This window comes from Chionomys nivalis, chromosome 23, assembly GCF_950005125.1.
Source record: "Chionomys nivalis chromosome 23, mChiNiv1.1, whole genome shotgun sequence".
Classification (NCBI taxonomy): Eukaryota; Metazoa; Chordata; class Mammalia; order Rodentia; family Cricetidae; genus Chionomys; species Chionomys nivalis.
Genome location: NC_080108.1, coordinates 38,707,170 through 38,731,704, shown reverse-complemented (window position 1 = coordinate 38,731,704; position 24,535 = coordinate 38,707,170). Strand labels below are relative to the sequence as shown.

General features: G+C 46.0%; 1 protein-coding gene across 4 annotated transcripts; it reads right to left on the bottom strand.

Moving 5' to 3' along the window:
- Positions 1-1,328: 1,328 nt before the first annotated feature.
- Saal1 (serum amyloid A like 1) lies at positions 1,329-24,034 on the bottom strand. Of its 4 annotated transcripts, XM_057756628.1 has the most exons (12): positions 23,885-24,034; positions 22,073-22,183; positions 19,151-19,234; positions 16,206-16,285; positions 14,855-14,914; positions 14,625-14,740; positions 13,984-14,164; positions 9,447-9,529; positions 9,172-9,360; positions 6,209-6,405; positions 4,133-4,225; positions 1,329-2,685 (listed from the first exon to the last, which is right to left on the bottom strand). In XM_057756628.1, the coding sequence occupies exons 1-12, from the start codon at positions 24,017-24,019 to the stop codon at positions 2,593-2,595; spliced, it is 1,422 nt and encodes a 473-aa protein (XP_057612611.1). In that variant the 5' UTR covers positions 24,020-24,034; the 3' UTR covers positions 1,329-2,592. The 4 variants fall into 4 exon arrangements, with proteins under 4 accessions (XP_057612611.1, XP_057612612.1, XP_057612614.1 ...); XM_057756629.1 differs by lacking the exon at positions 13,984-14,164 and having other exon boundaries at positions 9,172-9,355; XM_057756631.1 differs by lacking the exon at positions 13,984-14,164 and having other exon boundaries at positions 9,172-9,262.
- Positions 24,035-24,535: the final 501 nt, after the last annotated feature.

Here is a 24,535-nt window from a genome sequence, read left to right as displayed (position 1 = left end):
TGTATCCGCCAGAGACAGACACTGGGAATTTTACCCGGTAAGCCACTGCCACGTGGCCATATACAGATTAATAGAAAAGGGTTAAATTAATATAAGAGTTGGCCAATAAGAAGCTAGAGCTAATGGGCAAGGCAGTGATTTAATTAATACAGTTTCTGTGTGGTTATTTTGGGGCTAAGCAAGCTGGGCAGCCAGGAAGAACAAGTAGCCCCTCCTTGCAACATCTGTGAGTTCAAGGTGTGGTAGCACACACCTTTAATTCCAGCACTTGGGAGACAGAGGCAGATGGATCTCTGTGAGTTCAAGGCCACCTTGGGCTACCTGAGACTGAACTAGTCTAAAAGAGAAACAGAGCTCACACATTTGATCCCAGCACTTTGGATTACATCCCTTTAAACCCAGCACTAAGGAGGTAGAGACTGGAGTGACATGGCAGGGTGGAGAGATGAATATAAGGTGGGAGGAGATGAGAGCTCAGGACATTCAGTCTGATGATCTGTAGGGACAGGATCGCCCCTTTGGTCTGAGGATTCAGTAGAGGTAAGAACTAGTGGCTGGCCGCTCTGCTTCCCTGATCTTTCAACATTAACCCCATATCAGACTCCGGGTTTTTATTAATAAGACCAACTAGAATTCGTGTTACACCTGGCCACAAGGACAATGTCTGACCAGCTTTTAGGTTTGACTAACCCAATGAGTAAGCACTGAGAATAGCAATATCTTAAAAACTTTTCGTGTTTGAGATTCTGATTGTTTCTTTCCCTACCTACTATACCACAAAACCACTAAAGACTTCCAACAAGACTGTGCTAGTGCCAAACCACATACTCAGTTTCCATAGTGAGAAGACACCGACACTCTTCAGGGCAAGAGTCTTCATGCAGTTTAGCTGGGATAATGAAGATAATTTTTTATACATTTATAAACACAAATCCTTCAAGGAGTACAAAGAACATCCCCTTAAATTCAAAGGTTCTGAGGAGAACTGGGATGGATTTATAAAGCTGCCCTTACTGTGCATAACTGAGACTTTTAAAAAGCCAATGAAGAACTCCAGTTAGCACCTGAAGTGATGCGGACTGAAACCTAAGCACCTGGTTGGCTGTGCCCGTATCCTCATCAGGAAGCCTTGGTTGGAGGGACAAAGCACCAGGGAGACAGACTGCAGAGGATGTCACATTCTTCAATCTCATCTACAATTTGCTCAGTAAATCACGCTCTGAAGCAAAACCATGCATTTCCACCTCCAGCTGCGAACCAGAGTGACTCTCGGGGGGAACAAAGGCAAAGTAACTGTGGTGGTTTGAAAGAGAATGTCAGCCAGGTGGTGGTGGCACACACCTTTAATCCAGGCACTTGGGAGACAGACAAATCTCAATGAGTTTGAGGACAGCCTGGTCTACAAAGAAAGTTTCAGGACAGCCAGGACTGTTACACAAAGAAACCCTGTCTCAAAAAACAAAAAAAATAAAGAAAGAAATAAAGGAAGGAAAGAAGGAAGGAAGGAAGGAAGGAAGGAAGGAAGGAAGGAAGGAGGGAGGGAGGGAAGGAGGGAGGAGGGAGGGAGGGAGGGAGGGAAGGAAGGAAGGAAGGAGGGAAGGAGGGAAGGAGGGAAGGAAAGAAGGGAGGAAGAGAATAGGGAGGAAAGAAAGGAAGAAGAAAATGGCCCCCAAAGGGCATGTGTCACTGTGGGGGTGGGCTTTGAGGTCTCACCTATGCTCAAGCTACTCCAGTGTTCCAGTCAACTTCCTGTTGCCGCTAAGATGTAGAACTCTCAGCTCCTTCTCCAGCACTGTGTCTGCCTGCACGCTGCCATGTCCCACTATGACAATGGACTACACTCTGAACTGTGAGCCACTGCCACAATAAAATGCTTTCCTTCACAAGAGTTCCATGGTCATGGTGTCTCTGTACAGCAATAGACACCCAAACTAAGAGAGTAACTACTGCTTCCAAGTTGTCACTAACAGCCTGGAGAAGTCTAAACAGCTTGTTAAATGCTCACAGAACCACTACAGTGTATTAGCAGGTTAGCGCTCTAAGCCGGTCATACCTTACCTCTTACAGAGTGCAGGGAAGATCGGGACATTAAATATAACACAGAACAGGGGTCAGGGGAAGCTGCCAGAATTTTCTAGAATGCCTCTTCCTTTTCATCCCCGGATGGAACGGCACAGCCCTCATGGTTATGAATAAGTAAGTGCAAAGATCTGCGCGGTGGGCCACTGGGACTGGGAAAAGCTGATGGTCTCTGTACACATGCATGAGACACACAGATACCGGAGAAGCTGTCATTCGAGGGCTTCTGCTGCTGCAGCAAATATACTTCTAAAGGACACAGACTAACACTTGTGAAGACAATCCTTACCTACTCTACTATTTGAATTTGTCAACTGCACAGCAGTAACATACAATCAGTGCAAAGGGGAGGGGGTGACAGTGGAGAAACCCTAGGGACCGGCGCAAATGAAAGTGGGGTAAACGGGGAGCAGGGACATCAGGAAGTACACGGTCATCCAAATCTTCCAAACGCCAACTTCAAACCACTGCAAACAGTTTATTCCTTAGAGAGCAGGAACTCCAACTCGGGTCTCAAGTCTGAGCCTTCACACTGGGGAAGCTGTCTTCCAGGTCCTCGGCAAGAGCCTTGTCAACCTCGCGTAGGACTTTAACGAAGTCTTCCACCTGTGAACCACACGAAGAACCAAGTAACTGTAGTGGAGAAACAGGCAGTTTTAAAGACATTTGTGGTTAACTATGAAAATGCTCCTCCAGAGGCTTTGAAGCCGACAGAAGCCTGCAGCAGATTCACAGGGGTCAGCCATGGCACTTCCTGCAGTCACCGGAAATACCCAGTAGTGACTCTAGAAGTGTGAGCCCCGACCAGCTCCTTCCCTCCGACTGCTTCCCTTTAGGACGGTGCACCGACACTCTATCATAGCCCTCTGTGCACCGACACTCTATCATAGCCCTCTGTGCACCGACACTCTATCATAACCCTCTGTGCACCGACACTCTATCATAACCCTCTCTGCACCGACACTCTATCATAGCCCTCTGTGCACCGACACTCTATCATAACCCTCTCTGCACCGACACTCTATCATAACCCTCTGTGCACCGACACTCTATCATAACCCTCTCTGCACCGACACTCTATCATAACCCTCTCTGCACCGACACTCTATCATAACCCTCTCTGCACCGACACTCTATCATAACCTCTCTGCTGACAGGTCCTTACGCTTTCATTTTCCACAGTTCATTTTCCTAAAAACTCTTATTCTGAAATTGTCTTCAATGGTAATAAATAGTGTTGTGTGAAAAATCATAAAAATGTATTCATAAAAATTAGGTTTGGGGGCAGGCATGGTGGCACATGCTTTTAATCCCAGAACTCAGGAGGCAGAGGCAGGCAGATCTCTATGAGTTCAAGGCTAACCTAGACTATAGAGTTACAACCAGTCTATGCTAAACAGTGAGACCCAATCTCACAAGGTGGTGGTGGGGGAACGGCAGGGAAGAGAGAGAGAGAGAGAGAGAGAGAGAGAGAGAGAGAAGAAAAATTTAGCTCCTGAGTTCAGAGAACTGGCTATCCTTCTTGAGGACCTGGATGTAATTCCCAGCACCCACATGGCAGCTCCCAACCATCTGTAACTCCAGTTGCAGGGGATCCAATACTCTCTTTTGGTCTTTCTAGCCAACTGTACACATATTCCGCAGACATATATTAAGGGGAAAACACACACACAAAATCTCAAAAAACTTTAATTAAAAAATTTAGACTTTCACTTACTATACAGGCTGTCTACTTCATAACAGGAAGGGGCACTATAAACCCATGTTGATTCCTTCTTCTTTTTTTTTTTTTTGGTTTTTCGAGACAGGGTTTCTCTGTGGTTTTGGAGCCTGTCCTGGAACTAGCTCTTGTAGACCAGGCTGGTCTCGAACTCACAGAGATCCGCCTGCCTCTGCCTCCCAAGTGCTGGGATTAAAGGCGTGCGCCACCACCGCCCGGCAGATTCCTTCTTCTTGAGATCATAACTAATCTCAAGACACAAGGCATTGAATCCTGTAAGGTATACCACCGTTTCTGACAGAATCTCAGCCCCCGTGCATTCTCCCTACTCACCACGGGGCTGTAGAGGGGCAAGAGGCTCTGAAATGCACAGGAACACTTCTCTTTGTTTAACTGGCCCTCCTTCAGTCCCTGAGCCACAGTTTCCTACAGCAAACAAAAGAAAACTTAGTATCAGAAAAGGAAAATGTCCAACGCTGCACCTGGCAAACAGATAAACATCAGTATACACAATCACAACTGGTCCCACCGGCATTTCAAACCCTCAGCTGAGCTGCCATGAAGAGCCTTGTGTACCCCGAACACTGCTAACCTCAGTGAAGGATGCCACTCACGGAAGCCTGCCTGCTGGCCCCTCCTGTGCACCCCCCCTCATCCCAGGCTCTCATTTCCAGACTATTCCCGAAGATTACCGTCTATAAACCCACTGGCTGGCTCGTGGCCTCCAGCCCTCAACTCAATTCCTTTATGCCTGCTGTGTTTGGAAGGATCTTTCCAAATTGATCTTATCACTTGCTTATAAAAAGAAAGAAAACTTCAGCTGTACCCCAGTTTCCTCAAGATTAAATCCAAATTCCCTGAAGTGGAACCTAAGAGTCTCATGGCATGCCATCGGGTCTTTAATCAACACACCTTCCTGCTATTTGCCTGTATCTTAAAGACAAAGGAACAGGCTTGTCTTTTCCTCCCAAACCTAAAGCAATGATGAACAATTGAAAACATATCTGAAAGCAAAACAAAAAAGACGCCGTGGTGGTTTGAATGGGGCTGGTGCTTACAGGTGCATATATTTGAATGATTAGTCACCAGGAAGTGGCTCTATTTTTAAGGATTAGGATTAGAAGGCATGGAGGTGGCTTTGTTGGGAGTGTGTCACTGTGAGGCTTTTGAGGTTTCAAAAACCCAAGCAAGAGCCAATGTTTTCTGCTCTTTGCAGACCAGGATGTAGCTCTCAGCTCCTTCTCCAGCACCTCTTCTGCCTGCTCCCGTCCATGATGACAATGGACTAACCTCTGAAACTGTTAGCAAATCCCCGATTAAATGCATTTTTTTTTTGTTTGTTTTTTTAAGAGTGGCCTTGGTCATGGCATCTCTTCACAGCAACAGAACAGCAACGGAGACAATAAGTATCATTGGAGAGATTCATATAAACCATCAAAATGAATACATCTGTCCAGGGATGGAGCTCAGAGGGGAAGCACCTGCCCAGCATGTGAGAAGCCCTGGGGTAGACTCTTAGCACCACAAAAATATGAAACTTTAAAAATTAGATCTTTATAAAAAGTAAACACAAATAATATACAAATATATGGAAAGACAATCCAGCTCACTAATAATAAAACATGTAAATCAAAACAGAACACAAAATAATTTCACCTGTTGAATTAATATAAAATTATAATATCCACTAATAAAAATCAAACAAAACTAACATTTTCACACATCAAAAATTATCAATATAAATTTTAGTAATGTAGTCTGTTGATATGCCTAGTGTCATAAAGTGTGTGAACACACAAACAAGACCAGTTATTTTAAGACTAAAAATAATAACAAAATTTTCCCAAATTGAGTAAAACAGTCATACTACACACACACAGACACACACAGACACACAGACACAGACACACACACAGACACACACAGACACACACACACACAGACACACACACAGACACACAGACACACACAGACACACACACACAGACACACACACACAGACACACACACACACACATAGTGGAAGAGAAGAATCAGCTCTCACAGTTGTGCTCTGACTTCTACACATGCCACCTTCCCCCGTGAAAACGAACAGGAGCAGGGCCGAGGCTGCAGCTCAGAGGCACAGCACTCGCCTATCATGTATGAGGCCCAGATCCCAGCATCATACCGGCAGAGGAGAAGGGAGGAGAAAAGAAATCTTTTTCAATATCATAAAAAACAATAATGGAGCTGAGAACACAACAAGTGGTCCGGAGTTTGCCTGGCCACTATACCCAGGTCCTCTCTCCACCATGGCTGGGGTCTCAGTTCTATCACGGCACAGCTGCCTGTGCCTCAGCAGTTTAAAGTTCAGCACGTCTAGTAACCCACGCCTTTTCTAAGAAACCACCAATACTTCTTTCCTACCTTTGATAACTCCTGAAAAATATTAGAAAGGAATTCACATGAAATATCCTTCAGGATCTTCATATGGAACTCATCTTGGGTTGAACCACAGTTTGTAGGCTCCTCTGGGTCGGACTCTGTGGAGTTCTCTGGTTTCTTCTGACAATGTTCCATATTTTGTAACACCCGAATCAGGCTGTCAATTAGAGGAAGATCCACTGCACCGAATAAGAGAATGACAGCAGCCACGTAAGTATTCCTTCATTTGTTCCCTCGTTCATCCATCCACTCATCCTGAACTAGCACCACATGTGTTTTGGGGACTATAGACAGGTAGAGTGGTTCCTGCTTTGATTCCACCGATGACGGTCTCTAACTTATAAGCTCAAACAGACTGCCTCCCTGCAGCCAAGTTGATTATGGTCAGTGTTGTATCACAGCATCACACAAAACGGGAATAACCCGCAACTCCACAGAGCTTCTCTGAAAGGCTTGAAGCAGGCAAGCAGAGAGTTAACAGTGAGGAGAGGAGACAGCTAACTGACAGGAGTTAACGTGGATGTCCGTGTTCTGCCTAAACATACAAACTACATCAAGTTCGGGTGGCAGAGCAGGCAGCAGTATGAACACCTAGTCCTGCAGCAGCAACAAGTGGGATGCTCCTGGTCTCACGAAAAAGCTCCCCATGGGTTTCTAGAAAGATGACACCCACGACAGCATGATGGCCCTCGCTGGACAAACTGCATGACGACCGAGAACAAGATAAACACGTCTGCGGTAAGAGAAGGACTCCCTCATTTCTCACGTCAGAGCGAGTCCAAGAAATCTCTGCGGTTTAGCCGACACCATGACACCTCCCCCGACTGCTGACTTACACTGCCCCTTGCACACACTCAGACCCCTCGGGCAGCGCGCTCAAAGCCAGTCGTGCGCGTCGCAGTAAGCGGCAGCTGCTTTACCCACTCACCCTCCCAGTCTACAGGGAACAGCCTGGTATTATCCTCCCGCATTTCTACTGTTCCTGCCTTTGCTTGTCCTCAATGCCCGCCCACCCGCACAGCCTGCCTACTCGACCTTTATCAGCCCCTGGCTGTCTATCACAGCCACACCTACCCAGTCTGTCTCCCTCCCCGCAGGTCCGGCCCTCCGCACTCCACTGCCTGGCAGCTGGGCTGCTTTTCTTCCTTTCACTCTTAAGCCACCCTCGCCACACAGAGCCTCAGTCCTGCTCCTCCAGCACAGTGCCCAGTGTGCCTGTCTCCATCGGCTGTGCTTCCTCCCGAGTATTCACACGAAGGCCTCCACTAGCTCCTCCAGCCGGCACTTGGGATTCCTTTGGCCAGTGACATAACCTCTCCAGAAATATAGAGTCGACACTCAGAAACAGTGCTTATTTATAAAACAAAACAAAAAGCTTAAAACAGGGAGAGATCAAAACATCCTTGAGCCAGGTGGTGGTGGTGCACGCCTTTAATCCTAGCACTCGGGAGGCAGAGGTCGGCGGATCTCTGTGAGAGTCTGGTCTACAGGAGCTAGTTCCAGGACAGGCTCCAAAGCTACAGAGAAACCCTATCTCAGGAAAAAAAAAAAAAAAAAACATCCTTGAGAGGCAAAAACAAGCACCATATGCCCAGTTACACTAAATGGCAAAACTCTAGTGCCATTTTCAACAGTCGGGAAGAAGATAAAGATGTCTCCAGCAGGCACTAAGCAATCCACTTAGATAGGAAAAAGAAGTCAGAGATAGAGAATGACAAAAGTAGATGTGCCTTGGTAGCAGACAAAGTTAAAGATTACCATGGGAACTACTACCAAACACGGTAAGACAAACGCTGGAGAGATGGCTCAGCAGTTAAAAGGACCAGCTGCTCTTCCAAAGGACCTTGGTTCAAATCCCACCACCCCTATGTTGGCTCAGAGCCCATTATAATCCCCACCCAGGGCATCCAACACCTTCTTCTCGTCTCCACAAGCACCAGACATCTGTTATACATGTGTGCGTGCAGGCAAAAAACCCATACACATTAGATAGATAGATAGATAGATAGATAGATAGATAGATAGATAGATAGATAGACAGACAGACAGACAGACAGACAGACAGATAGGATTTTAGGACAGTAAGACAGGAATGTGGATATGGCAACAGGATTCCTACCTACAGGTGCAAGGCCCTGAGTCCCACCTCAAGCACAGCGAAAAAAACTACAGGCAAGTCAGTAAAGGTCCTACAGTCAAAGGTAACAATCCACAGCCTCCATAAAGTCTAACAATCATCAGTGAAGAAAGCATGCAACAGAGACTAGGACTTCAAAATTAAAATGTGCAGGAATAAACCTAGTAAGAATGCAAGATCTGTACACTAAAGAAACCTCAAGGCACTTCTGAAACAAACCTGCACAATACATTCCTAGACACACCACACATTCAACACAATCGCAATGAAAGCATCGGGAAGCAAATGGGGCTTTGACCCTTTGACCTTAGGACCCTAATTCAGTACTGAACAGGTCAAACAGTCAGAGATACTGAGCCATCAGACTGAATAGAGACCATCCTCACTGGGGACTGAGACAAAAACCTTACCACCAAAGCACTCTGGGGCTGAGCGTGAGTCCAATGGAGTCAGCAGAACACAGAGGACTTTAGGGAATATTTCTGATAAAAAGTGGGGTGGTTCTTCAGGGCAGAGCCATGCTGTTCGGTGCTGCTTTCTTTTTGGTTCTAGGGACTGAACCAGGGGGCACTCATGCTAAGCAAGCACCCCATTACTGAGCCGTACCCCAAGTCCCCTCCTTGATGCCTCTTAGAAACTTTGTAATATTTTTGTATTAAGCATTTAACATTTTATGTTACTAGGGGAATAAGGGTATTTTCTTTTAATGGAGAAAAATTGAAAAAGAAACCCAATGAAGAGCAGACACAGGCCTGACACTTACAATCTGTGGGTGCCAGTTTAATTGGTGAAAGGGAACTGCACTTGCCTTCTTCCCTCTTGGGGTGCTCCTGTGCAGCCCACGAAGCACTGATGGCAGACATCACGGAGAAGACAGAGGCCAGCACTGTTTTCTGCTCCTGCAGTATGATGGGCGGGTCACCAACTTGGCAGAATTCATGGCACACCAGGTCAAAAAGTAAATTCCATGTTTCTTTTGCAGTATCAGGACACTGTACTTAAGAAATATTTTTTACAAATAGTAATTTAAAAATAGCGAATACTTAACGAGCAACGACAGCGTGCCCCAAGAAACCGCCTTACCAATTGCTTGAATCCCATCGTCTGCTGTGGTGAGCAGCTGTAAGATGTGCATGTAAACATCAAGCCCTTCCAGGTTTTCAGACCTAAGCAGACAGAAAGGGCACAGCACTCTTAACTTCAGCGTCAGAGAACAGCGATGCTCACTCGCCCTGCAGGGGTTTGTTACCTCATGCTAACGTGCAGAACGTGAGACGGCCAGCTGAGTAGACTCTGTTCACTAGCACTGACATTAAAATGGGAAAACTGAAGAAAAGGAGTTTATGTTTTATGAGTGCGTGAGTGAGCGTGAGTATATATGTATGTGAATGCATAGGTGAGTATTATAGCTGTACATATGTCTCTGTGTGAATTAGTGTGTGTGTGAGCATATATATGAAGTGTGTGAATGTGAGTGTGTATGTATGTGTACATGAGTGTGAGTGCATGTATGTGAGGGCATGTGCAAGTATGTGTGAGTCTACACATGTATGCTACTGATTCTTCTATGGGAGGGACGTGAGGCCTACGGCGCAGACTCCATGGTTCTGAAGTTCTTTAGAGTTCACAGATCATCCTAGCTCCCTAGCTGAGAAAGCAGAAACATAAAAACCTAATTCTTTTGCTCAACAGTTTGTATTCTTAGAACTCAAAATACTGTTTCTTCAACCAGTTAAGTGAAAAACATGAACAATTAAACGGCTCAGCTACATTTACTGAAGTATCTATCATTTGGGGGCACTTACTGCTAGGGGCTGGAGAGACAGAGAGTATTAAGATGCTACACCCACCTTCCCAGATTGTAACAGTCTGAGAGGAAAGAAGTAAAGGGCCATAACCATAAAACAAAATGAATTCAACACTAGAAGGCCCGGGCACTAAAAGACCACGCAGAAATTTGGTCAGGGAAGAGATCTTGAGAGAAATGGAGTTTCCACAGGAACCTGAAGAGGCAGGTGTTTGTGGCATTGGAGAGACACCTTGAGCAAAGGCTGGGAGACAAGAGGGCCTGGTTCATCCGCAGAATGGAATTTCACATAGAAGAAGCAAGAACAAGGATGGATAGGCCTTGTGTGCAGGATTGTGCGCCAGTTTTGTTTGTTTTAAAAACCTGAACTATTTCCTGCGGAAGGCCACTGAAAAGCCGGGAGCACGAAGCAAGATGGGTGTGCACCACGGAAGCAGCTGCAAGGCTCGGGAGAAGCCAGCAGAGGACAGGTGGCTCAGAGGCAGACAGTGTGGCACTTGCCCAAGCAAGGGAGAAGACGTCTGGCTGCCAGGATGGGGTCACAGTAAGAGCCGACTGGCCATGAGGAAGGAGCTGGACAGGGCAGTCGGGAGGGACTTTCCAGTTCTCCCACCTTCTCTAGATGGGACACTGGCAACATCACTCACTGCTGGAAACACTGAAGAGGCAGATACGTGTGTGGCTTAATCTTCATTTGATAAAAGGTTTAAAATTAATAACTCTTAACATAGCCTAATAAGTTCTGAGACTATGCTGTTAACAACTAAGCAGATAATTCAAATGTTAATCTTGCAGTTATCAGTGCTATATTGTTTTAACAACTCATAAACAACCACCTCTCATGACATCAAAGCCCCCAAGCTGATCATCTGCACAGACTGGTATGTGCACACAAGCTGATCATCTACAGACTGGTGTGTGCACACAAGCTGATCATCTACAGACTGGTGTGCACACACAAGCTTCATCTACAGACTGGTGTGCACACACAAGCTGATCATCTACAGACTGGTGTGCACACACAAGCTGATCATCTACACAGACTGGTGTGCACACACAAGCTGATCACCTACAGACTGGTGTGTACACACAAGCTGATCACCTACAGACTGGTGTGCACACACAAGCTGATCATCTACAGACTGGTGTGCACACACAAGCTGATCATCTACAGACTGGTGTGCACACAAGATGATCATCTACAGACTGGTGTGCACACACAAGCTGATCATCTACAGACTGGTGTGCACACACAAGCTGATCATCTACAGACTGGTGTGCACACAAGCTGATCATCTACAGACTGGTGTGCATACACAAGCTGATCATCTACACAGACTGGTGTGCACACACAAGCTGATCATCTACACAGACTGGTGTGCACACACAAGCTGATCACCTACAGACTGGTGTGCACACACAAGCTGATCACCTACAGACTGGTGTGTACACACAAGCTGATCACCTACAGACTGGTGTGTACACACAAGCTGATCATCTACAGACTGGTGTGCACACACAAGCTGATCATCTACAGACTGGTGTGCACACAAGCTGATCATCTACAGACTGGTGTGCACACACAAGCTGATCATCTACACAGACTGGTGTGCACACACAAGCTGATCATCTACAGACTGGTGTGCACACACAAGCTGATCATCTACAGACTGGTGTGCACACACAAGCTGATCATCTACACAGACTGGTGTGCACACACAAGCTGATCATCTACACAGACTGGTGTGCACACACAAGCTGATCATCTACAGACTGGTGTGCACACACAAGCTGATCATCTACAGACTGGTGTACACACAAGCTGATCATCTACAGAGACTGGTGTGCACATACAAGCTGATCATCTACAGACTGGTGTGCATACAAGCTGATCATCTACAGACTGGTGTGCACACAAGATGATCATCTACAGACTGGTGTGCACACAAGCTGATCATCTACAGACTGGTGCACACAAGCTGATCATCTACAGACTGGTGTGCACACACAAGCTGATCATCTACACAGACTGGTGTGCACACACAAGCTGATCATCTACACAGACTGGTGTGCACACACAAGCTGATCATCTACAGACTGGTGTGCACACACAAGATGATCATCTACAGACTGGTGTGCACACACAAGCTGATCATCTACACAGACTGGTGTGCACACACAAGCTGATCATCTACAGAGACTGGTGTGCACATACAAGCTGATCATCTACAGACTGGTGTGCACACAAGCTGATCATCTACAGACTGGTGTGCACACAAGATGATCATCTACAGACTGGTGTGCACACAAGCTGATCATCTACAGACTGGTGCACACAAGCTGATCATCTACAGACTGGTGTGCACACACAAGCTGATCATCTACACAGACTGGTGTGCACACACAAGCTGATCATCTACACAGACTGGTGTGCACACACAAGCTGATCACCTACAGACTGGTGTGTACACACAAGCTGATCACCTACAGACTGGTGTGTACACACAAGCTGATCATCTACAGACTGGTGTGCACACACAAGCTGATCATCTACAGACTGGTGTGCACACAAGCTGATCATCTACAGACTGGTGTGCACACACAAGCTGATCATCTACACAGACTGGTGTGCACACACAAGCTGATCATCTACAGACTGGTGTGCACACACAAGCTGATCATCTACAGACTGGTGTGCACACACAAGCTGATCATCTACACAGACTGGTGTGCACACACAAGCTGATCATCTACACAGACTGGTGTGCACACACAAGCTGATCATCTACAGACTGGTGTGCACACACAAGCTGATCATCTACAGACTGGTGTACACACAAGCTGATCATCTACAGAGACTGGTGTGCACATACAAGCTGATCATCTACAGACTGGTGTGCATACAAGCTGATCATCTACAGACTGGTGTGCACACAAGATGATCATCTACAGACTGGTGTGCACACAAGCTGATCATCTACAGACTGGTGCACACAAGCTGATCATCTACAGACTGGTGTGCACACACAAGCTGATCATCTACACAGACTGGTGTGCACACACAAGCTGATCATCTACACAGACTGGTGTGCACACACAAGCTGATCATCTACAGACTGGTGTGCACACACAAGATGATCATCTACAGACTGGTGTGCACACACAAGCTGATCATCTACACAGACTGGTGTGCACACACAAGCTGATCATCTACAGAGACTGGTGTGCACATACAAGCTGATCATCTACAGACTGGTGTGCACACAAGCTGATCATCTACAGACTGGTGTGCACACAAGATGATCATCTACAGACTGGTGTGCACACAAGCTGATCATCTACAGACTGGTGCACACAAGCTGATCATCTACAGACTGGTGTGCACACACAAGCTGATCATCTACACAGACTGGTGTGCACACACAAGCTGATCATCTACACAGACTGGTGTGCACACACAAGCTGATCATCTACAGACTGGTGTGCACACACAAGATGATCATCTACAGACTGGTGTGCACACAAGGAGGAAGCAGGGAGCAAACAAATATGCTCAATGAGTTGTTTCACATTCAATGTAAAATAAAACAAGACAATCTTTTCTCCTTGATTATTTAAAATACATAAAACTGCTGTCAGTTACCATAGCAAGCTATGACAAGCCATACTGGAGCAAATGCTCTGAACCCGTACTATTCTTGCCACCACAAACCTAAGAGAGACTGGTTGCTTACTGAAACTAAGACTCTCCCATGTAAGGATGTTTCGAACAACTGAATTTTTCCAGACCATTCTGTACAAGAGTTCACCTACCGTATTTGTCTGGCAGCTTCCAGTATACTGGGTACAAAAGAAAATACTGGCTGCTCTTCAGAGTCCTCCTGGGGTTGGTCCGGAAGCCGGGCAGTCCCATTTCTAATCCACTCCAACATGAGTTTTTCATCCAAGTCAAAGAGCTTGTCCACGACCTCCCCCACCTTCACCAACAAGTCAACTGCAGTCAAGACAGGTGTTCAACTGAGAACCCAAGCGTCTGAAGCCACAAGGGGGAGCCAAACTCCTCAAGCTCCTCCAAGAGCCAAATCTTCCAGGGTGCCACTTCCTCCCAGGTATCTCCAGGAGCCTATTTAAACTGGCTTATCTTCCTTCAGTGCAAAGTGGCCTCTGGGGCTGACGAGATGGCCCAGTCATTAAGAGCACCCAGGTTTGATTCCCAGCACCCACACAGGAAATAGCTCACAACTGTCTAGAACTCTAGTCCTGGAGATCGACACTCTCTGCTGGCCTCTGTGGACAGCAGGCACATACCAACATGCAAGAGACACACAGATTTACATGCAGGAAAACACCCATAAATTTAAAAAATCAAAGTATAAAATTTTTAAAATGAAGAGTTTAAAGTAGCTTCCCAGGATATGCTCCAGTCTTTCTCCCTAGAGTGCACGGAGACTCACCATTTGTTGAACTTGACATGATGAAGCAGACGCTGGCATAAATGGACGGATGTTCCCGGATCCTTTCAACCCAGACACTGGCCACTTCTGCCTGGGAAAGGCAAGTAAGCAACAACCTACATGACAAATGTGAGCTCAATATCTGTGCGGGCAACAACAAGGGCCACCACAGTCAAGAGTGCACTCTGCTTTCCCAGGGCTTCTGATGAGTGGTCTCGAGAAAGGCTTACCTGCTGGTTTCTAGCAGAGTGGGTGGGTCTGAGTCGCACAAACACTGCAGAAGCACCTGCCTGCCGAGACACCGTGAGCCATGAGTATCATTGCAAATAACCAGTTTTCATTTCATTTTAGACATCTTCTATTGTAAGACAAAGCATAAATGCATTTCATAAATTCTAGAGCAGTGGTTCTCAGCCTTCCTAAGGCTGTAACCCTTTCCTACAGTTCCTCATGTGGGGACCCCCAGCCATAAAATTGTTTCATCGCCACTTTGTAACTGCAATTTTACTAATGCTATGAATTGTAATGTAAATATCTGGTTTATGACCCCCCACAGAAGGGGTCATGACCTAAAGGTTGAGAAGAACTCGTGTTTCTAAGGTACAGAGCAGAGTTGATCACCTGCAGCTGCCTTTTTCCACCGTGTTCCTCTCCCCCCTAGAAAAGGTGGCCCTGACTTCCTCAGAGATCACTTCTTTGCTCTGCTCTATAATTCTGTTAATAGATTTCTGATTTTGCATTTAATTTTATATGAAAGCAGCTATGGTTTTTCCTTAAAATATCCTTTAGTTATCTGTGCATCTTTTTATCTGCTTTATGTGACACATATCACTGTTCACGTGCTCTTCAATTCGTCATGGAACACCTTGTGTGTGAATGTAACAGAAACAATTCAAGAGGCCCAGGCCCTTGAAGACAGGAATAAACCCTTATGACCTCCAATAAGAACAATCACTTTAACGTGTGCTGGATACAGACTTCTTTAGATCATTAAGTTAACAGCCATGAACCATCTCCAGGAAAATGAATATGCCTATCAAATTTATCACGTTCTCAGATCTACCGTGGTAACCGACCACCTGAGACTCCACTATTAAAAAGCCCTCTGTCCAAAGTTTTCCGGCTTTAGAAAAGAACTAGCCTCTAATTAGAAGTCTGACAGCCTTTTAATCCTAGAGGTGACTCTTTATCTTCTGGTCCCTAGGCAAGTCCCACTCCCCTATTAAGTCTCAGTTCTCAGAGCAAAACTGTACAGCAATTGAGTTTCCCAGACTAGTTCTGAGTCCTTGGATTCTCCATGCTTAAATAGTTCTGGATTCTGACCAGAGGCCCCTAGCTCCAATTTAGGCTCTACATATTCTTTGCCTCACCCCCTTACTCACTGGGGTAACTCATGCTTTACCGTGGATGCAAAGGCTCAGTCCTAGGTCAAGTCCATAGCTAGTGCAGAAGTCTCAGCCACGTCAGCACCCAAGGTGTCCTGAGACAATGAAACAGCACACCCCATACTTCCACCTCTCCTAGGTTCAAGGGTTCCCTTGGAATAGAAACTTAACACGGCTATTAGGTAGTAGGACTTACCCATGATCTTCGCAGCTGCTGATGGACACACATATCTCCCGGAAACAAGCCATATTCCCTAAAATTCCCACACAAATTTCCTGTCAAACCAAGTAACACAGGTCACAATGGCTGTGAGGTAAAAGCCATGAAGAATAACAACTTGAACAAAACTTGTACTGAACCAAGTTTGAGGGGAGGAAAGAGGGAGGCAGGATATGGACGTTTACAGCTGGCATCCAGATTTACAGACTCGGCTTGTACAGCTCACACAGGTGAGAAGGAACAGAAGACACAAAGCAAAAGTCATAGATGAAGAAGCGTTATGCGGGGAAGGATCCTTAGCACAGACGACTAATGGAGAGAACGCAGGAACCGTGAGGAAGCACAGGAGAAATGGAGCAGAGGAAAAGGACTTGACTGTCATGTCAAAGGGTTTAGACTTAATATGGGATGGTGTCTGGAGCCACGGAGGTTCTCAAAGAGGGAACACAACACACTGAAACATTTGTCCACACAGCACTTTACACAGCATTTACAAGATGGGACTGTATCGTCCCCACTTCTGAACCGAGGAGACTGAAGTCCAGGGAAATCCAGCAAGCTGCCTGAGATCTTCAACTGAAGGCAGCAGCAACCCAGAGCTGTCATGTTCCAGGGTACTCGCCCAAGAAGCCATGGCTGCTATTATCAATGAGGGGTAATGGCAGACATGGAAAAGGACTGAGACACTAAAGGGGATGGCAAACAGTCTGGTAGAACGTGAAGAGGGGGTGTAAGGCACAGTTATAGGTCTGAAGTTGCCATGGTTTCCCAGTCAGAAGTATTAGTCATATCAACAGGAAAAAATAAGATGGAAGGGCATGGTGCATTTACACAGAACAGGGATTCCAAACTTGCTGGGATTCAGCACTCAGAGTTTGTAGACGATTTCCAAGCCCCATCAACTCCACTGAATCAGAATCTCCAGGCTACACTTAGCCTCAGTAGCTAGTGTTTACCAAGAATACCAGGAGTTTTTATGATCAGGGTAATAATTAATGGATTAGAACAGAGGATGGATATAGGATTAGAAAATACACAGGCTGAAAACTCATCAAGAAAGTTGTAAGTGACACCAGATACCAACAGGGGAGTCGGGGCTTGTGCCATTGCAGGACTAGAGCTGTGGCTTAAGCGAGTAAGAAAGGGAGCTGAGCTGGCCGTGGTGGCACTGAGCTGGCTGTGGTGGCACTGAGCTGGCTGTGGTGGCACTGAGCTGGCTGTGGTGGCACTGAGCTGGCTGTGGTGGCACTGAGCTGGCTGTGGTGGCACATGCCTGTAACCCCAGCGCTTTGCAGGTTGAGACAGAAACCGCAAGCTCAAATCCTCACACTGGAACTCACTAAGAAAATGGCTGTGAAGAGAACAGGGTGTTCCCTCTGGACAGAGTCCAGACTCAGGCACAGGAAGAAATAGGAAGGGACAAAAGCTGAGGAAAGTTAGAGAGGAACTAAAGAGAGCTTTAGTAAAAAGCAGATGGTTCAAACACTGGCAGAAGAGCAAGCGATTCGGGACAGAAAACACGTTCTCTTAGAAGATAGCGAGGGGAGGAGTGAACATTTGCTGAAGACCAACTCCTGTGTCGGCTGCGTAGGAGAACCCCTGGTAGACGACTTTGGAAAGTCCTCCAGGACAAAGTTTTTGAAAAGAGTATGGCCCTGATCTAAAGTATTGACATCACCTGGGAACACAGCAGACGCCTAGGTCCTGCCCCAGTCTACTGGACCAGACGCTCTTGGGGAGGGCTCGGCACCAGTGATCTGGGCCATGCTGACATTTAGACCAGTGATTCCTCATAAGGCCAAGGTTGAGAACCACTGCTGTAGCAGGCTGTGACCAGGACACATTTACAGCCGTGTGGCTAATTCCTGAACTTATCATGACTAATATAAAAAAATAGTAAAATCAAGGAGGGAACGCCACAAAATCACCAACACTTTATGTAAATATAAGGACCCAACATGGGCGGAGCATTCCCCTAAATAAAAATCTTAATTCAAGGGGCTGGAGAGATGGCTCAGCAGTCAAGAGCACTGACTGCTCTTCCTGGCACTCACATGGGGGCTCTCAACCATCTATGAGATCTAGTGCCCTCTTCTGGTGTGTGACAGACATGCGGACAAAGCATCCCTAGACAGAAATACATAAACATATTTGTAAAAACCTTAATTCAACATTCAATTTGTAATACACTCTATGGAATTTTCTACTTTATCTCAAAGAAAAAGAAGCAACGACAGGGTTATGCTAGAGCTGGGCATAAGCTCAAACTCCAGCTCCATCTTTACAAGCTGTGTGACTTTGGACATATTATCTTAGTCTGAGACTGAGTTCTTTTATCTATTACGTGTGTCTCAAGAAGGAGGAAGGCAAACAGTAGAGAGTGGATATTCATAAACTGCAATCCTTCAGCACATATTAACAGTCCTGTCTCATGTGCACTGCACAGAGACCTAAATGGCAGTAACACTCAGGACACTGCACTGCTCCTGTGGTCCCACTGCTCTTCTTAGGAGCTTGCTCTCGGCAATGACAAGGCAGAAAAGTGCCGCACTGAGTAAGAGAAAGAGAAGGGAAGGCCAGCAAGGGTGACACGACGCAGCCAGCCCTCGCCCAGGAGCATATGGGGAGATTTTGGAGCGGAGAGTTCTCACGGCCAGCCTGTGGGCACAGTGAGCTGAGAGATAAACAGCAGGTCTAGGCACTGCTTCTTGTCCTGCCACAGCAGCAGCCTAGCATGGCTATGTCTATCTGTTTCCACAGCTGCTAAATCAAATTATTGATTCCCCAAATCCAAACCTAAAATTCTACGTATCTAATTATTTCAAGGAGTGCGTTACCTAAGAATGTCCAATAGCATTTGTACACCAATTTATTTGCTTATAGCCAGTAAGCAAAACAAGAGCAGAACTGTATATACTTACTCTTAATCGGGGACACCTGGATTTGGCCAGCACTCCCATGAATATATCAGGAGCCTTAAATTCTTGTAGAAACAAAGCCACATCCTATAAACAAAAATGATTACCAATTTAGATGTTGCATATTGCTCAAACTCTATAGCTCAGATATCCCTAAAATTTTAATTTCATGTTTACTTCCTTTCATCCACAATGGAAAAATAAAAGGTCAAAAAGACAAAAGTAAGTCAAGTAGTGGTGGCGCATGCCTTTAATCCCAGCATTTGGGAGATAGAGGCAGGTGATATCTGTAAATTTGAGGCCTGCCTGGTCTACAGAGTGAGTTCCAGGACAGTCACAGCTATACAGAGAAACCCTGTCTTGAAGAAGCAAAACAAAACAAAACCCAACCAAACAAAAAGACAAAAGTAACATAACAGTCTTTGTGGTACCTGGTACCAAGACAGTAGAATGATCCCATAACCCAATATAACCCTGACGGTGACACACCAGAAGATAGCCCTCCTTTTATTCTGCATGATCCTGGAATTCTTATAACTTACCCAAACACGTTTGCTGACTGCCAGATACTAAGTTAGAAGCTGGGGGTGAGAAAGGGGTATGGGGAAAGAGTCAACTCCTAAATCCTACCCTGTACGAACTTAAAACTGAGATAAATGCTACTGGGTTACATTCGATATCAGGACTTGGGCTTCAATTAAAACAAAAAAATTCTGATCATAATGTAACTACAACAGTCTGGAACTTTCTCCCTAGAGATTTTCTTTCACCCACATCACCTAAGGGGGCACACCACAGAGGTGAACCTAGAGTGGACATGCGGCCACAGAGAGAGGGCTCTCACATAGGAATGTAAGGTACAAAAGCTAAATCTGTTAGCTATGGGATATGCCTATTAAAAAACACACATCTAATGATGTGGGAAGGTCATATGTCTATCTGTTGCTTTCATTGGTTAATTAATAAAGAAACTGCTGGGCCTGATAGTTCAGAACATAGGTGGGTGGAGTAGACAGAACAGAATGCTGGGAAGAAGGGAAGTGAGCCAGACGCCATGCCTCTCCTCTCCAGGTCAGACGCATGGAGCCAGCCGCCAGGTCAGACATGCTGAATCTTCCCAGTAAGCCACCACCTCGTGGTGCTACACATATTAATAGAAATGGGTTAATCAAGATGTGAGAGTTAGCCAGTAAGAGGCTAGAGCTAATGGACCAGACAATGTTTAAAAGAATACAGTTTGTGTGTTGTTATTTCAGGGCATAATCTAGCCAGGCGGCCAGGAGCTGGGCAGCAGGAACGCAGCCCGCAGCGCCTTCTACAATCTAAAACTAAACAAATAAACTAAAGTTTTAGTCAATGATGACTAAATGTGTGTATGTACGTACGTCAATAGTCCTATGAAATTATATTGCCTGGTGATGTCATAGCTATCTTAGCTCACATTTATGTTCAATACACCATGAGGCTCCTAGGATGAAACTGTATTTGTGTTCAAAGCACGATTTTAACATTAATAGCTCCTGGATCTTCATACCCTGAACCACAAACTGGAGGGGCTACAGTCACTCAATAAGGCCTTGCCAGAAGGAATGAGCCTTTTTTCTTTTATTTAAAACAACAACAACAAAAAAAACTATCGTTTTTTATTTTACATACCAATCCCAGTTCCCAGCCCCTCCCCTCCTCCTGTTTTCTTCACTTTCCTCCCCTCCCCAGAGAGGGTAAGGCTTGTTGCTTTGAGGAAGGATCAAAGTCCTCCCTACTATATCTAGGTTGAATCAGGTATGCCTCCAAAGAGAATGGGTTCCAAAAAGTCAGTACAAGCAGTAGGGATAAATCCTGGTGCCACTGCCAGTGGCCCCACAGTCTGCCCCAGCCATACAACTGTTACCCACATTCTGAGGGCCTAGTTTGGTCCCATGCTGGGTTCTTCCCTGTCTGGCTGGATGTAGTGAGCTCCCATTAGCTCAGGTAGATTGTTTGAGTGGGTGTCCCTATCACAGCCTTGACCTCTTTGTTCATATTCTCATTCTGCCCACTCTTCAACTGGACTTTGGGAGCTCAGCCCAGTGCTCTGCTGTGGCTCTCTGCCTGTTTCCATCAGTTGCTGGATGAAGGTTCTGTGGTGACATTTAAGATAGTCATCAATCTGACTACAGGGCAAGGTCAGTTCAGGCACCCTCTCCATTATTGCTTAGGGTCTTAGCTTGTCATCCTTGTGGATTCCTGGGATTTTTTTCTAGTGCCAACTATGTTCATAGCAGTATTATCTGTAATAGCCAGAACCTGGAAACAACCTAGATGCCCCTCACCTGAAGAATGGATAAAGAAAATGTGGCACATTTACACATTAGAGTACTACTCAGGGGTAAAAAACAATGATAGCTTAAAATTTGCATGCAAATGGATGGAACTAGACAAAAAAACAAAACAAAACAAACAAACAAACAAAAACAACAACAAAAAACCATCCTGAGTGAGGTAACTCAAACTCAAAAAGATGAGCATGGAATGTACTCACTCCTAAGTGGACACTAGCTGTAAAGCAAAGGATAATGAGCCTATAGTCCATGACCCTAGAGAAGATAAGCAACAAGGAGAGCCCTAAGAGAAACATATATAGATCCCTCTGGGAAGGGGAAGTAGACAAGATCTCTTGAGAAAATTGGGAGCATGGGATTGGGGGGAAAGGGAGGGCAGAAGGGGAGGAGGAGAAGAAAAGGGGAGTGGGGAGAAGAACTTGAGGGGATGGGATAGTCAAGATGGGGCAAGGACAGAGACAGAGAGCACTGAGAGAATATCTTGATTGAGGGTTAGCCAGAAATCTGGGATGAATCTTTTCAAAAGTCTCCTCAGTCTAGAATTTCCCTTTTATCCTCATACCTCATCCATGGACATATCCCAGACTCTGCAGATTCTGCATACCTCATCCATGGACATATCCCAGACTCTGCATATTTCGTTCTCCGTTTCCTCAGTGAGCTCCATCTGTTGCTCATCATCCGAGCCGGACTTGGCACTTTCAGGTGTGACAATCTTCAGACACATAGAGAAAAAAAATCATCAGTTAAAATACTCAGAGTTCCTCAAGTAATATATCACTCAGATGTCTCCAAGAGAGTATCCCTAAAGTACTTCCTCCGGCGAAGGTTTCTAAAAACTGCCTTGCAGTGCCTTGGATGATCTACAGTATTCTTGGAGGAAACACTGTCTGAAGGCACTGCAAGAGAAAAAACAGGAATGACAACAATACGAACTTTTGCTTTCAAATGATTTAAGATTAGTGTAGGAAAGTCATGTAAACAGACAGTCACGATAGAAAAGGCCGACTTTGCTGAGCTGGTGAAAAGAGCTATGGGAGAAAGATGAAGGACTTTGACCTATCCCTGGGAGGAGAAAGACATTTTTTTTTAAAAGAAGAAAGTGAAATCTCATGGGAAGGGTAGGACTCGAGCATTCAGAGGTGAGTACAAGAGTTTACAAAGCATAGTACATGACTGGAGATGGCCACCAGTCTACTGGTCACGGAACATAACGTAGCTATCCTTAAGTATAGGTTAAGTATCGTTAAGTGAGTTGTGGTAAGCAGCCTTGGATCCCCAGTTAAGAAGTAGAAAGTGTTCATTTATAGCAACAAAAACACCCCCCCCCTTTTTGGGGGGGGCGGTTTCGAGGCAGGGTTTCTCTGTAGCTTTGGTGCCTGTCCCGGAACTTGCTCTTGTAGACGAGGCTGGCCTCGAACTCCCAGAGATCCGCCTTCCTCTGCCTCCCGAGTGCTGGGATTAAAGGCGTGCGCCACCACCGCCCGGCTAAAAACACCTTTTTATTTTTTATTAATTTATTTATTTATTAAAGATTTCTGTCTCTTCCCTGCCACCGCCTCCAATATCCCTCCCTGTCCCCCAATCAACTCCCCCTCTCTCATCAGCCCTAAGAGCAGTCAGGGTTCCCTGCCCTGTGGGGAGTCCAAGGACCTCCCACCTCCTTCCAGGTCTATTAAGGTGAACATCCAAACAGCCTAGGCTCCCACAAAGCCAGTATGTGCAGAAGGATCAAAACCCAGTGCCATTGTTCTTGACTTCTGAGCAGTCCTCAATGTCCGCTATGTTCAGTGAGTCCGGTATTGAACTCAGGGCCATGAGGGGTGCACCCACATACTGAGACAATGGGGATGTTCTTTCGGGAACTCACCAAGGCCAGCTGGACTGGGTCTGAAAAAGCATGGGATAAAAACACCCTTTTAAAATAATAAAAAAGGAAGACTTTTTTGGTCACTGTGTAGAAATTGTCTCTGAAAAAAAAAAAAACCAAAACCAAACCCAGGAATTGGCGGCATAGAGGCAGTACACAGAAAAATCTGCTAGCCTCCTATAAATCAAACACCATTTCAAACACTCTATCATCATCATCTCAATCTACACAAAAACCGTGTGTACAATAACACTGGTTATCCTGTTTTATAGAAACTGAAAGAAATCGAGGTTCTGGGTTAACGAATCACACTTCCAGCATGGGATGGAGATCAGGGCTGTCTGACTCCAAGCTATGCGCTCCACTATGACAAGAGCTCACGAAACAGGAACTGATTTCAGAAGTGACAATGGAGTTGCAGAGCAAAATCCGACTAAAGTATGTGTGTGGTGGTGTTCCGGGAAGAGTTAGGAAACTGGCACCCGGACCCTCCAGCATCCCCATCCACTCCCTTGGTTCGGAGGACGCCTGCGCCAGTCTCCCCACCTGGATGAGTCCGCTGAGTACTCCGAAGAGCCAGTGCTTGCTGTAGACCGTGCTCCCAATGCAGTCTCCCCCGGCCAGGTCCTCCTCGTCCTCCTGACTGCAGCTAGGCGGAGGAGGGGACGGGTTACGGTCCATGGTGGCGCCCACGAGAGGCGCCGGAAGCCCCGGAGGAGGCGAGAGGATGTGCCAGAGAGCCCGACTGACCCGGCGCTGTTCTCCACAGCGCCCCCTGCTGTCAGGCTTCGGAATGGTCCAGGAACCTGTGGAATAGGTAGGAACTCCCACAAAGTGTCCTCCTAAGGACCAGCAGCATGAAACACACACGTCAGTATTCTTTGTCTGGAACGAAGAGGGGTCAGGGAAGAGAGAGAGAGAGAGAGAGAGAGAGAGAGACAGAAAAGATTCTCAGCCAGGGAGGAGGAGGAGGACGGAGATGGCTTTAATACAAGCTGAATCTGAATAAAGAACTGAACATATAAAACAAAACTTTTAAAGGTTTTAGATGTAGAAGAAACTGTACAGGACCTTTTATGACCTGAGAGAAGGGAGGGTGTTCTTAAAACGCACAACGCCTAGTGTGAGAAACAGGCACATTTCTCAGACTGCGGAGATGGCTCAGTGGTTAAGAACACTCACTGGTCTTACAGAGGA

Coding starts and splice junctions, on each gene's coding strand:
- Saal1 (XM_057756628.1), bottom strand. CDS start 24,019: ATGGACCGTAACCCGTCCCCTCCTCCGCCTAGCTGCAGTCAGGAGGAC. Junction 14,915..16,205: donor AGCAGCTGCGAAGATCATGG/GTAAGTCCTACT, acceptor GTGTCTCGGCAG/GCAGGTGCTTCTGCAGTGTT. Junction 14,165..14,624: donor CATGTCAAGTTCAACAAATG/GTGAGTCTCCGT, acceptor TCTTGACTGCAG/TTGACTTGTTGGTGAAGGTG.